Source organism: Trichogramma pretiosum, unplaced genomic scaffold (assembly GCF_000599845.2).
Source record: "Trichogramma pretiosum strain Unisexual culture from Peru unplaced genomic scaffold, Tpre_2.0 scaffold38, whole genome shotgun sequence".
Taxonomy (NCBI): Eukaryota; Metazoa; Arthropoda; class Insecta; order Hymenoptera; family Trichogrammatidae; genus Trichogramma; species Trichogramma pretiosum.
Window position 1 is genome coordinate 1,577,624 of NW_019641677.1, and position 12,136 is coordinate 1,589,759.

General features: G+C 40.0%; 2 protein-coding genes across 3 annotated transcripts; both read left to right on the forward strand.

Moving 5' to 3' along the window:
* The first annotated feature begins 498 nt into the window (after positions 1–498).
* On the forward strand, positions 499–7,889 carry LOC106659211 (protein vav). Of its 2 annotated transcripts, none has more exons than XM_014381631.2 (7): positions 499–926; positions 1,416–1,934; positions 2,006–2,074; positions 2,941–3,040; positions 4,601–4,972; positions 5,738–6,777; positions 6,867–7,889. In XM_014381631.2, the coding sequence occupies exons 2-7, from the start codon at positions 1,522–1,524 to the stop codon at positions 7,222–7,224; spliced, it is 2,352 nt and encodes a 783-aa protein (XP_014237117.1). In that variant the 5' UTR covers positions 499–926; positions 1,416–1,521; the 3' UTR covers positions 7,225–7,889. The 2 variants fall into 2 exon arrangements, with proteins under 2 accessions (XP_014237117.1, XP_014237115.1); XM_014381629.2 differs by lacking the exon at positions 2,941–3,040 and adding an exon at positions 3,891–4,296.
* Positions 7,890–9,583: 1,694 nt separating this feature from the next.
* On the forward strand, positions 9,584–11,305 carry LOC106659212 (cytochrome b5-like). The gene is made up of 4 exons (XM_014381632.2): positions 9,584–9,933; positions 10,114–10,242; positions 10,315–10,358; positions 10,726–11,305. The coding sequence occupies exons 1-4, from the start codon at positions 9,802–9,804 to the stop codon at positions 10,805–10,807; spliced, it is 387 nt and encodes a 128-aa protein (XP_014237118.1). The 5' UTR covers positions 9,584–9,801; the 3' UTR covers positions 10,808–11,305.
* The last annotated feature ends 831 nt before the right edge of the window (positions 11,306–12,136 follow it).

Consider the following 12,136-nt stretch of genomic DNA (forward strand, 5'->3'; position numbering starts at 1 on the left):
AATCGGCCATATGCATATGTATAAGAGAGGCGACGAGCGACGGAGCGAGAGACAATACACACGCGCATCCTGTTTGCTCTACTGCTCCGATATCTATGGGATGCTGCCAGCTGCAGCAGCAGCAGATTGATCGCGAGCTTATAACACGCTACTGCGGCGTTCGGCGCTGCGCACAGTGTCTGGCAGACGTATCCTATGTATGTACGCGAGCCGACGACTCCGAGCCGCAGTGCTTAAACATACAAAAGCATTGAGTAATCCTCGGATTCTCGGCTATTGGGCCGAGAATCTTACAATACTGTACATACATACGCATAAACGCACACACGTACACGAGATACGACACATGAGTATGTATGTATAATCGCGCGCGCGCGGCCCCGATGTTTATCTCTCGCGCTGCTCTCCAGCTCTCCAGCTATATGTGAGTGCTTGCGTGTGTTTATATACATATACGTGCGTGCCCCTCTGCTGCTAGTGTGTCGTAGTATGTGTTGTACGCTCTATATATACATGTGTGTGTGCGCGCGTGAAGTGCTGCTCTGCTGCTGCAAGCAAGCAAGTGAGGCACAGATAAAAATAATACAATAATGTCGTTGCTAGCCGCGACTTTTTGTCGAAATTCGTGCTGCGTTAATAGACGTATCGACGACGAAATCGCGACGACGACGATGATGATCCGGCCAGTATAGTCACATCCGCGATAATGAAAAGCTAGACGAAGAGAGAGAGGAATAAAAGGAGCAGCAGCAGCAGCAGAAGAAGGTGGAGATTTCGTCGTCGTCGTCGTCTCTCATGGGATCATCCAGTGTGTGTATGTATACACATGTAACTCATAATAGGCCACAGCCTAGAGAGGATCAAGAACTCGCGAGCGCGATGTCGTAGTGTGTGCCAATGTATATCGACGCTGGACTGATGTCATGGTGAGGCCGAATATCATTTTTATCTCGGTTTCTGTGATTTGTGTGATATTTTTTTTTTCTTCTTTTCTGGAAACAGAGTGACACTTGGTGTTTTAATCATAGAGAGAGAGAGAGAGAGTTTGGTACGTGAAAAGCTTTGTTGATAAGCGTCTCTCGTGTGATACAGTGTTTTTCTTTCTCTCGTTCTTACTCTCTGCGATGAGCTTGAATACTCAGATTTAGACCTTGTTTGTACTTTTTGTTATTTGAGACAAAGAGAGATGCCAAGTGTAAATTGAGCGAGTAAATTAACTAACAAACAAAATTGATGTAACGAAACTTGAATTAATGATAATAATATTGGTGGGAGTAGTTCCACTCGTTATTAATAATGTTTATAAAGCAGAACTATTTCATGACAGAGTGAATACTAGTTTAGTGGCTTTATCTTTATGAGCTTAGTAAATTAAAACCTCAAATAATTAATTGAGTCTTTTTAATACTTTTCAGATCTGCCACTCGTTAGTACAAAAACAATGCTCAAGTCTGTTTGTGTATCAACACAGTTATTATTGCCTTAATCTTGCCTGTTAAGTCATTGATCGATCAATGCAAAATGATTCGAGTCGACGAAGAAGTGGAGTTAATTGGGAATTGCTGGAAAGAATGCGCCAGTTGGCTGGTGAGATGTGGTGCTTTGCGAGCTGATCATAAAGCCAATTGCGTTACAGCGACAGTTGTGGATTTGGCTCGTATCCTCAGAGATGGAGTTCTTTTGTGCAATCTATTGAATAATGCTGAGCCAGGCTGCATAAACAGCAAGGACGTCAGTCAAAAACCTCAGCTGGCACAGTTCTTATGCTTCAGAAATATCAATGCATTTTTAGCAGCTTGTAAAAATGTTTTTGGTTTATCGGAGTCTGATCTATTTGAGCCATCGATGCTCTACGATCTGTCCAACTTTCATCAAGTTTTATGCACTCTATCAGCCCTGTCCAACTCTTCTAGGTTCAAAAGTAAAAATATTGAGTGAGTGCTAAGCTTAAAAAAATTAATGTTTATCTGAAAAAGTGTGGTTTACTAAATTTAATTCCTTTCAGGGGTTTTAACGTGAAACGAGGCCATTCTCAAGAGGATATATATAAAGATTTACAATCAGCTGGAGTTGGGTAAGAAAACTTTGTGAATTGTATTTTTAATTGTATTTGACACATGAGTACCTTAATTCAAGGCTAAAAATATTCTTCAAACAGTAGCCTGTGACCCCTATCATTTGTAAATTCTATTTTTCAAACAATCAATGATTTTTTGAGCTCAGAAAATCATTATTTAAAAATATTTCTTTTGTATTATCTAATGAAAAGTTTGTTAGAGTCAGAAATAACTTTTAATTCTATTAGAATTTTTAGACCTCTATGTGTCTCATTACAAATTGACTTGAGCACAAAATAAAGGGGTTTGATAATTGGAAAAGTTTGATAATTGTTAGAATTGAAAATACACTAAAAGCTTATGACGTACATTTACAGAAATCTAAAATTATAACTTTCTATTTATTTAATATGCTACAAGTTGAATTTGAATGATCTATGAAAGTAATAAATATAGACAATTCCAGAAAATTTAGGATTAAATTTTTAAATTGTTATCTAATTGTCCGAGCATACCACTTGGTAACGAATGGCTTCAACTTGATGTACAAATTCATTCATAGCACACTCTAATTGTATCCAGACCTTAATGAAACTATTATTTTTTGTAAATTTAATTAATTTTTTTGTAACAACTGTATATGAACAAAAGTGCAAGTAAAGCAATTAATTTTAGCGCAATGAGAAAATTTTTCTGACATGGAAAAAGCATCTTAATTATTTTAGTTCATTTTATTTGAATAAACATTAGTTAGATTACGCAAAGAGCAAAAAAATCTCTTTTTCGAGCCTATCACAGATTTTCCTCGGCGAGGAAACAAAATTTAAAAACCCATAAACAACTGTTCAAAAATCAATAATCAAAATTTTGCCTCCCGATATAGCACGATAGCACCTGTGGTGGCTTTTACGATAAAGCCAAAATTAGACGTAGGCGAAACAGAAGTTTATCACGAATTACTCTGCTTTTCGCATCAGGAAGAGGTACTTAAATCCTACAGAAATACAAAGTTCTCTTGTTTGTTCTTAATTCGTTGTTGATGTTGTTGTTGTTGTTTTTTATTGCTCGTTGTTGCAATTTTTTGGATTTATATACAAAGCAATGCACTCGTAGAGGTTTGATAAAAAAATAAAACAAAGACATTTTGCCTGCCATTTTTCAACAAGTCATACACCATTTGATTGATTCACGTCCATATAGAGATGCGAGATTTTGTGTTGCGCCTCTGCCCTATAGATAGATAGTTTTCCTTGACAATAAAGAAAAAAAGAAAATTTTAAGCTCGTACTATGCAATCGTGAAAAGTAGACTTTCAAATAAATCGATGCATCGCCGTCCAATAATAAATGCGACATATCGTTCCACATAGTCGGTCGTGCATACGCTTGTGTATATCGTGGCACACACTGCACAAGTGACGACGATTGCATCGTCGTCGTCGTCATCGCCGACGATCTTTGCACAATAAAACTCGCGCGTATACATAAATTTTATATGACCAAATACGCGAGTCGTCGTTGTCCTATAGACGTCATTTGCATGGCATGTGTGTACACTACTACTCCTGTTGCATATTTCTGGGGAGACAATTATTACTTCTCTTGCGATCTGACACAAGCGTACGATTCTTCTGCGAAAATACATAATGAAAAATTCAATTAGAAGACGATGTATCGCATTCGAAATACGACGACGTGACGAAAAGACGCATGAAATTTTAGTTTTTGTCGTTGATTTCATTTTTTTGGTTCCGTATCTCGATGTTGCTTGCTCTCCATCCATCCATCCATCCTCTACGAAAAAAACACCGCGTGGGGCGCCGCGACATCGCAGACGGGTCAGCGAGGCGAGGGTCCGTCACTATCGTCGCCGCGAGGCCGAGGACGTAGCCGATGGCCTGGATACAGCGACCGGCACCACCACCACCAACGGCAGCAATAGCCGATTCGGCAGCCTCGACAGTCGAGCCAGTCAACGCGGCCGCAGCAGCAACAACCACAATCATCATCATCATCAACAGCAGCAGCAGCAGCAGCATCAACAGCATCTGCATCAACAGCAGCATCAGCATCAGCAGCATCACTCGATGGGCAGGAGGTTTCATCGGGACGTCGATCACGTGAACACGGGGCCCGTCGAGGAGGAGGACGGCTACGGCGACTTCTACAGCCACCAGAGGAGCGAGCAGATCTATCACGATCTCTGTAGTCTGCAATTGCCGCAGTTACCGATCTCGCAGGTTCGTTTTATCCCGACGCGCGTGCACACGCACACACCATCGATGGGGATCTTTCGAACACCTCTATACCCTTCACCTATAGATACATGTTGTTGCACGTGTAGAGCTTTGTACACTTTTTTTAAAATCTTTTTGTTTACACAACGATCGATCTCGATCTTCGAAACATTCTGCACGTTCACCGATATCGCATGAAACACAACACCCGCACGTAATTATAATACGCACGCAGACGAGTGCCCGCAGTCGATTCATAACGAACGTTAATCCTTGTTACCTGGACGACGACGACGATGATAATCAGGGAGCGGCAGCGACCTCGGCAACTGGCGGCGAGAAGCGCGACTACGTCATCCAGGAACTGGTCGAGACGGAGCGCAACTACTCCGAGGTCCTGAACAGTCTGCTGAAGCACTTCGCCAGGCCGCTGTCGGGTCGCTTCCAGCCCGAGGACACGGCGCGCATATTCTTCGGCATCAAGGATCTGGCGGAGATACACGCGGGCTTTCACAGCCAGCTGCGCAAGGCCAAGGGCGGCGCCGCCCTCGGCCAGGTCTTTCTCGACTGGCGAGAAAAGTTTCTCATCTACGGCGACTACTGCGCGAATCTGACCACGGCCCAGAGCACCCTGAACGACGTCTGCTCGCACAACGAGGCGCTCAATCAGGAAGTTATCGTGAGTATACAGTGGGTCATATAAAAGAGTTGATAGTTAGTTAGAGTACATTGAAAAGTGAAAATCCTGAAAATTTCATCTCTCCAGGTCCATCCCACACGGATCTATAGGGTCTCAAAGTTGGAATTTGATTTTTCAAATTTTATTTTGATTTCTTAGGCTGAATATAAAAAATTGTTGAAACAGATTTATTGTCAAAAATTAGATTTATAAACTTTTGCCTCACTAAAAGTGAAATTAGTATAAAAGTAAAAAAATAAATGTGTTCATCTCCAGCAATTGAATAAATTTTGGTCATTGGTTGAAAATTAGAGAATTTTTCAGCTGTTGAATGACCTAAAAACATGGTTTTTCTCTAATTTTACTTGTTTTTAGGTCTTTCGACAGCTGCAGAATTATCTCTGATTTTGATGATCAAAATTTATCAGAAGCTGATGAATCGATGAACAAATTACAATATTGACTTAATTGCTGAAGACTTTATCAAATTTTACATCAAAAATCATGTTTCAACAATTTTTTCATATCCAGCCCAAAAAGCAGAAAACATTTTGAAAAATGAAAATTCAACTTTGAACCCTTTTAGAAAGGGAGGGACCTGGAGTACTAAAATTTTCCGGATATTCATTTTTAAATTTACTCTTGAAGAGTAAATACTTTGTTTCAATTTCATTTTTTGAACTATCAACTCTTTTATAATATGACCCAATACAATTATCCTTTATTATGAACCTTTGTAAACGCTTTACTTTGTTTTTTACGCAGAGATGCCAGCAGGAGGCCAACAACAACAAATTCAAGCTGAGGGACATACTGTCGGTGCCGATGCAGAGGGTGCTCAAGTATCATCTGCTGCTCGACAAGCTGGTCGAGGAGACGCCGCGCGAGTGGCTCGAGGACCGCAAGCGGCTGGTGCAGGCGCGCGACGTCATGGTCGACGTGGCGCAGTACATCAACGAGGTGAAGCGCGACTCGGACACGCTGGACATCATCAAGGACATCCAGTGCTCGATCACGGACTGGGATCGGGCCGAGGACATACAGCTGAGGGACTACGGCCGACTGATGAAGGACGGCGAGCTCAAGGTCAAGGCGCACTCGGATCAGCGCATCAAGGCCCGCTACGCCTTCGTGTTCGAGCAGGTGGTGCTGGTGTGCAAGGTCGGCCGCGGCGATCAGTACTGCTATCGCGAGACGATCAAGCTGGACGAGTACCGGGTCGAGGACCATCAGCAGGCCCAGCAGCAGCAGGGCCGCAACGCCATCAAGACGACCCTCGGCCGCGACTCGCGCTGGTCCTACCAGTGGCTGCTCGTGCACAATCAGGGCTGCAAGGCCTACACGCTGTACGCGCGCACCGACGAGCAGAAGCAGATCTGGATGAAGGCGCTGCAGGACGCCATGGACAATCTGTCGCCCGCGGCCTGTCGCCAGACCGATCACAAGTTTCGGCTGACCACCTTCGACAGCGCGCGCAGCTGCGAGAGGTGCGGCAAGTTCCTCAAGGGCCGCATATTCCAGGGCTACCGATGCGAGACCTGCCGGCTGGCCGTGCACAAGCAGTGCATCGTGCACTCGGGCAGGTGCATGCCCGTGCCGCCGCCTCCGCCACCCCCGCCGCCGCCGCCGCCGCAGCCGTTCGAGCGCGAGCTATCTGCAAAGCTCTGGTACGTCGGCGAGATGGGCCGCGATCTTGCCACGCAGAAGCTGGAGGCGCGCGAGGACGGTACGTACATGGTGCGCGCTCGTCCACCCCAGGCCCAGCCGAGGCTCAAGAACGAGACCAATTACGCTCTCAGTCTCAAGTGAGTTTTTCCTCTTGTTCTTCTCTCTCCTTCCTGCTTTACTTATTTTTTTAATTCACATTGTTTTGTTTTGTTTTCTTTTAACGCAGAGCCGACGGCACGGTGAAGCACATAAGAATCTTCAAGCGCGAGGTGGACGGGGCCGACCTGTACTTCCTGAGCGAGTCGCGCTTCTTCAAGAGCGTGGTCGAGCTCGTCGAGTACTACGAGCGCGTGTCGCTCACCGAGAACTTCGAGAAGCTCGATCAGCGCCTGCAGTGGCCCTACAGGCGCATACTGGCCAAAGCACTGTTCGACTTTCAGGGCGGCGAGCGCAACGAGCTCAGCCTGCAGAAGGGCCGCCGAGTCGTAGTATTAAGCAAGGAGGGCGATGCCAAAGGTTGGTGGAAGGGCAAGATCGGCAATCAGGTCGGCTTCTTCCCCAAGGAGTACGTCGAGGAGGAGTAGTTAATAGTAGATATGCTAATTTTTAAGTAATATATATATATAGTGGAGCAGAAGAGTGACACAATGCCATATGAATGCCCGCAGTCGTGACGTATATTAACTGTATACATAAACAAAAACATATTATATATTTATTGTGACAAATCAAAGCGCTTGCGAGACTCGCGAGTTTCGGCGTCCGAGTAGATAGTTTCGAATTGACGAAAAAAAAAAATAATAATGAAAACAAAAAGAAAAAGCTATTATATAAACGTGTTATATATTAGATTATTATATTGTATACAGAATGTGACAATGTAATACCTCCAATCTAGTGAGTGCAATCACACGATGCTTTCCTTCGATATATATTTTTTATTCATTTTATCGCGTTTATGTGGATTGTAATTGTGCGTTTAGTCCGTAAGATAATAGATAGTTTTGTCAAAGTTCGATGGTCGAATGTGAATGTTGGAATGTTTAACGCTTCTGTCGTGTATATATGTGTGTTAATCGTTTGCGCTTTCGTCAAGTCCGAGCATAATCCTTTGACTCCTATACGGTCGATGAGAAATGGAAATATCCAAAAATCGACGATGTCAGGTACGAATAACGAAATCAATTTTTTTACACGACAGATAGCGAAATCGTCGATTTTTATTATTCGATTATTGAGGCGTAGATTTTTTATATTGAAGTTTATATTTATAACGAAATTAATTTTTTTACACGACAGATAGAGCGAACTCGTCGATTTTTATTTTTCGATTATTGAGGCGTAGATTTTTTATATTAAAGTTTATATTTATACATGAACGGTACCGAGCGCTTATAGATTTATTTTAGGCTCGTCGAAACAAAATTTTATTCGCTTTATATTTTTTTAGAGAAGCAATATAAATGATTTGTCTAGTTTTAGTATTGACAACTTGAAACGGTGAAAAACGTCATTCGTCAAATCAAAGATAGTATTTCTTGATTAACTAATCATTGCGAAATTTTTAAATTCTATTTACAGGTAAATACCGCTGACGTATAATTAACTTTTAATAATACCATTGTATACAAGAATTTGTACTACAGAATGTACTTTATTAAGTATATTGTTGAGTCTTATGAAATTTTTTAAAAAATTATGATGACGCATGCATCATTCGACGCGCTCGTGCGAGTGAATAATCAATCTATGAACTTGGTTCAAAGTAAAACTTATTAATGTGAGACAATGTGATCGTATCAATGTTATAAAATTGCCAATAATGCCAATTCAATTAAAAACTAAAATAAACTATCATGACTCTTAACTGTAATAATATAATAATAATACCTATTACCGACTTAGCCATTAAAGTTTGAAGATGAATTAAAAATTCGATCACTTCCTTAAAAATAATGTCAAACAAATGAACTATACCAAGCAAAGAAAAGTTCGAGTAAATATATTATAGTATTAAGGTGCGCTATTTTTCTAGATCAAAGGAAGAATCTTAAAAGATTATAAGACGTATGCATGTAAGATTAGAGTATTTATTTAGCGAATATATTTAATTAAATTTGTTAGTTGATCGCGCATTTAATTATGTCATTGAAGAAATGTATATGCATCAATATTTTTAATGCTAGTTGAAGATTAATGAATTTTAAATATTTTTAACCTATGATGGAAAATGTTCTCCATTCGTGCCAATAAAAGACTTGAAAAATTGTTGAAAATTTTAATGTGTCATTTCTCTTGTCCCTATAGCTAATTTTATAATTTCACTCCCACTCATGCGTAGTTATGCTTTACATTTTGTTAGTCAAAAGTTACATTGAGTTATGTTAATTTAAACAAATAATGTTGTACTTTGGAGAGCTCTTACTTTAATTGTTTCTTTGGCATCGTAATAGTTGTAAATGAAAGAGCCTGAACAATGTTCATGTGTCAGTGAACATGTTAGATACTGATTTGTACGACTCAGTGGCTCCTTCTTCAAAGAGTACTTTAATCAGTTTTATCATTATTGGAACTGTACTATAACAGTTCAGATGTCCAACCAAAATGTTTTTTGGGGAACAAAGGGAGAAAGGGATGAAAAATATTTAATTGATGACCATTATTCACTGTCTAATTCATGCAGAAATAAAAATATTTATTAATCAAAATTGATATGACACTGCTGCACCTGTCAGATTTGAAATCTCGTTCGGTACACGTGTAGTGACAACTTTTAGCTGAACGATTTAATTATTATTTTTCAAATTCATGAAAAGGAATTCCTGAATGAACGAAAAATAATTCATATAAGTCTCCCCGATTTTATACTTTTCGAATCATCAGCAGAATACAATTAACGCGCCGTACTATATACGCGTATATAATCTCAGTTGCGCAACCCTACCGGTAAACAGGATAGGAGCAGAGAAAAAAGAGAGAGAGAGTCGAGCCCACCACTCTGAGGTGGCAATTTTTGGTGCTCTCTGCAGGTGTTCGTGTGTAACACGCGTGCAGCGCATCATCCGATTTCTAAACTTCTCTAACGGCCTTGCGTTAGACGTGTTATACTTTTCGGCGTACATACAACTGACATCCTTGCAACAGATATACAATTTGAAGAAATGGCGTCCGCTACAGCAGAAAGCAATGTCAAGTATTTCGCAAAGAACGAGATAGAAAAACACAATACCCGCGAGTCCTGCTGGATCATCGTCAACAACGGCGTTTACGATGTGACGTCCTTCTACGAGCAGGTACTTAGTGCTTTACAATTTCGTCCGGGTGGACAGGACTGCGTATAACCTCAAAAACTTGAATCTCTCAATGTTGTTTGGGGATTGGAGTTAAAGTCCCTTGTTGAGTTTTGAAGAGATCAGTTGTTCCTCAAGATCATATTTAAACTGTGCTTATTTTTTTTTTAAATTTGTCCTCAGCATCCTGGAGGCGAGGAAGTTCTCTTGGAGCAAGGAGGCAAGGATGCTACTGAAACCTTCGAAGATGTTGGTCACTCCACTGATGCTCGAGAAATGATGGTGCCTCTTAAATTGGGAGAACTTGCACTTGTTTGTATTATTTTACCATAATTTTTAGTAGCTTTAAAATACATTATTTATAAATGAACTTTGTTACTGTAGGAGGATCGTGAGACGAGAAAACCCAGCGTACCAGATGAGCCATCGTAAGTATCTCAATGTATATAGTTATACATGTCATTTGTATGATGATAAAGAAAAATATTTCAAGTTTTAATGTGAATGGTTGAAGTACTTTATATTTAAAAAATTGCTTTGCAAGTGTATACAAACAAACTAATTTGTGATTAACATAAAAGTAGTCAAACTTAATTCAAGGGCTAATCTGAGGTTCAAATATTCATGCACCGCTATACTAAGCTCATCTCTGGTCAAAAACCTACTCTTCATTTTGAACGCTAAGATTTCATAAATTAAATAGAAAACAAAGTTTGAATACAGTCGCAAAGTAATAAATAATAAAAATAAAAACTAGCACCTGCTGCATCATCATGTGACAATTGCCTATTGCAGTTCATGGAAGTCCTGGCTGGTCCCGTTCGCCATTGGAATAATGGTAACTCTGGTGTATCGTTTCTTCATCAGCACATATTAACAAGAGGAATCTATTAAGTATTTTATCTTTTTATAATAATACAACTATAAGATAGTTAACTATATTGTTAAAAGATTGTATATGTATAAAGCATGTCCGATTACTGACAGCTCCTAATGACTGGACTTGAGTGTTATGTAAAAATATATATTACCAATGCATAGTGGAAATGAATTGATATTGGTTACTTGTGCACATCTCATCGCAGCAGCCATTGCGATGAGACAATTCATTTTCACACTTGTTTCTGGTTGTTTTATGCAATTTAATATAACGACACTCTGTCGCAAGTTGTAATGTAAATAGTCAATGGAAATGATTTTAGATTTCCTTTACCCCAAGATATTTGCATCATTACTTAAATTGACAGCTGTCTGATTTGAAGTGTGATTTTTTACAATGATTTGTACTTTTCCAATGAATTTTAATGATGTTTACTTATACAACTTATACAAATTATTTTATACATTCTCGAGAATAAACAAAACTCATTAATAATTCGTCGAAATTAATCTTTATCTTCCTTATAAAAAAGAAAAAAAAAAATTGTAATAAATCCATGTTTTACCAACTAATCTCGTTTTTCCTTTTCATACATCCACGTTGAGGCATGAGAATCACGTGATCGTTTCGTGAACGATACCCAAGAAAGTTTCAAAGAACGTTTTACCGATTAACGTCAATTTTAGGATATTGCACGATATAAAACTTGCATCACGCATCGAGTCTGGTCTGGCGTCTTTAACTCATTTTCCGGTATATCGGCTCGCTGAGAGAGGCCACTTGGCGTCCCGGCTATATACTCAATTAAGCCAATCGAGCTCGTGAAAAAAAAAGTCACGTCGCTGTGTTGACCGTTGCCGTTCGATTCCGCGAGTTTTTAACATTGAGAAAAGTTCGCGTACAACGGCGCTATTTTCGTCGGTATCGATCGAAAGAATATTTGCTGTGGAATTAAAAAAAAAAAAAAAAAAAGAAGAGAACTCGCCCCCTGTAAACTCGAAAGATCGAAAAAGTGGAAAGCGGAGAGAAAAAAGGTGACATTTATTCGACATTCCTCGCAAGCGCGGGTGTATACCACAATTCGATCAATTAAAGACGTCGTATGTAGAAAACGAGTAGGGAAATTAAAAAAAAGTATCACGAAGTTTCAAGGAATATTACGTTTCGTTTATAAACTTTCGCTTTTACGTTAGATGGAAAGTATCGGATGAAAAATATACGCATCTTCGTAATATCGATTCCAAATACGCGCATCTTCCATCTCCTTCCTTTTTTTAATCAAAACACGCAAAGTTAAATTAATTTTTCACGCTGCGTGAAATTCCG

Excerpts from the sequence above, each read along its gene's own strand:
- LOC106659211 (XM_014381629.2), top strand. The coding sequence starts at position 1,522 with ATGATTCGAGTCGACGAAGAAGTGGAGTTAATTGGGAATTGCTGGAAA. Across the intron at positions 2,075-3,890 it reads TTACAATCAGCTGGAGTTGG|ACGGGTCAGCGAGGCGAGGG; the intron begins GTAAGAAAACTT and ends GCGACATCGCAG. Across the intron at positions 6,778-6,866 it reads AATTACGCTCTCAGTCTCAA|AGCCGACGGCACGGTGAAGC; the intron begins GTGAGTTTTTCC and ends CTTTTAACGCAG.
- LOC106659212 (XM_014381632.2), top strand. The coding sequence starts at position 9,802 with ATGGCGTCCGCTACAGCAGAAAGCAATGTCAAGTATTTCGCAAAGAAC. Across the intron at positions 9,934-10,113 it reads TGACGTCCTTCTACGAGCAG|CATCCTGGAGGCGAGGAAGT; the intron begins GTACTTAGTGCT and ends ATTTGTCCTCAG. Across the intron at positions 10,243-10,314 it reads AATTGGGAGAACTTGCACTT|GAGGATCGTGAGACGAGAAA; the intron begins GTTTGTATTATT and ends TTGTTACTGTAG.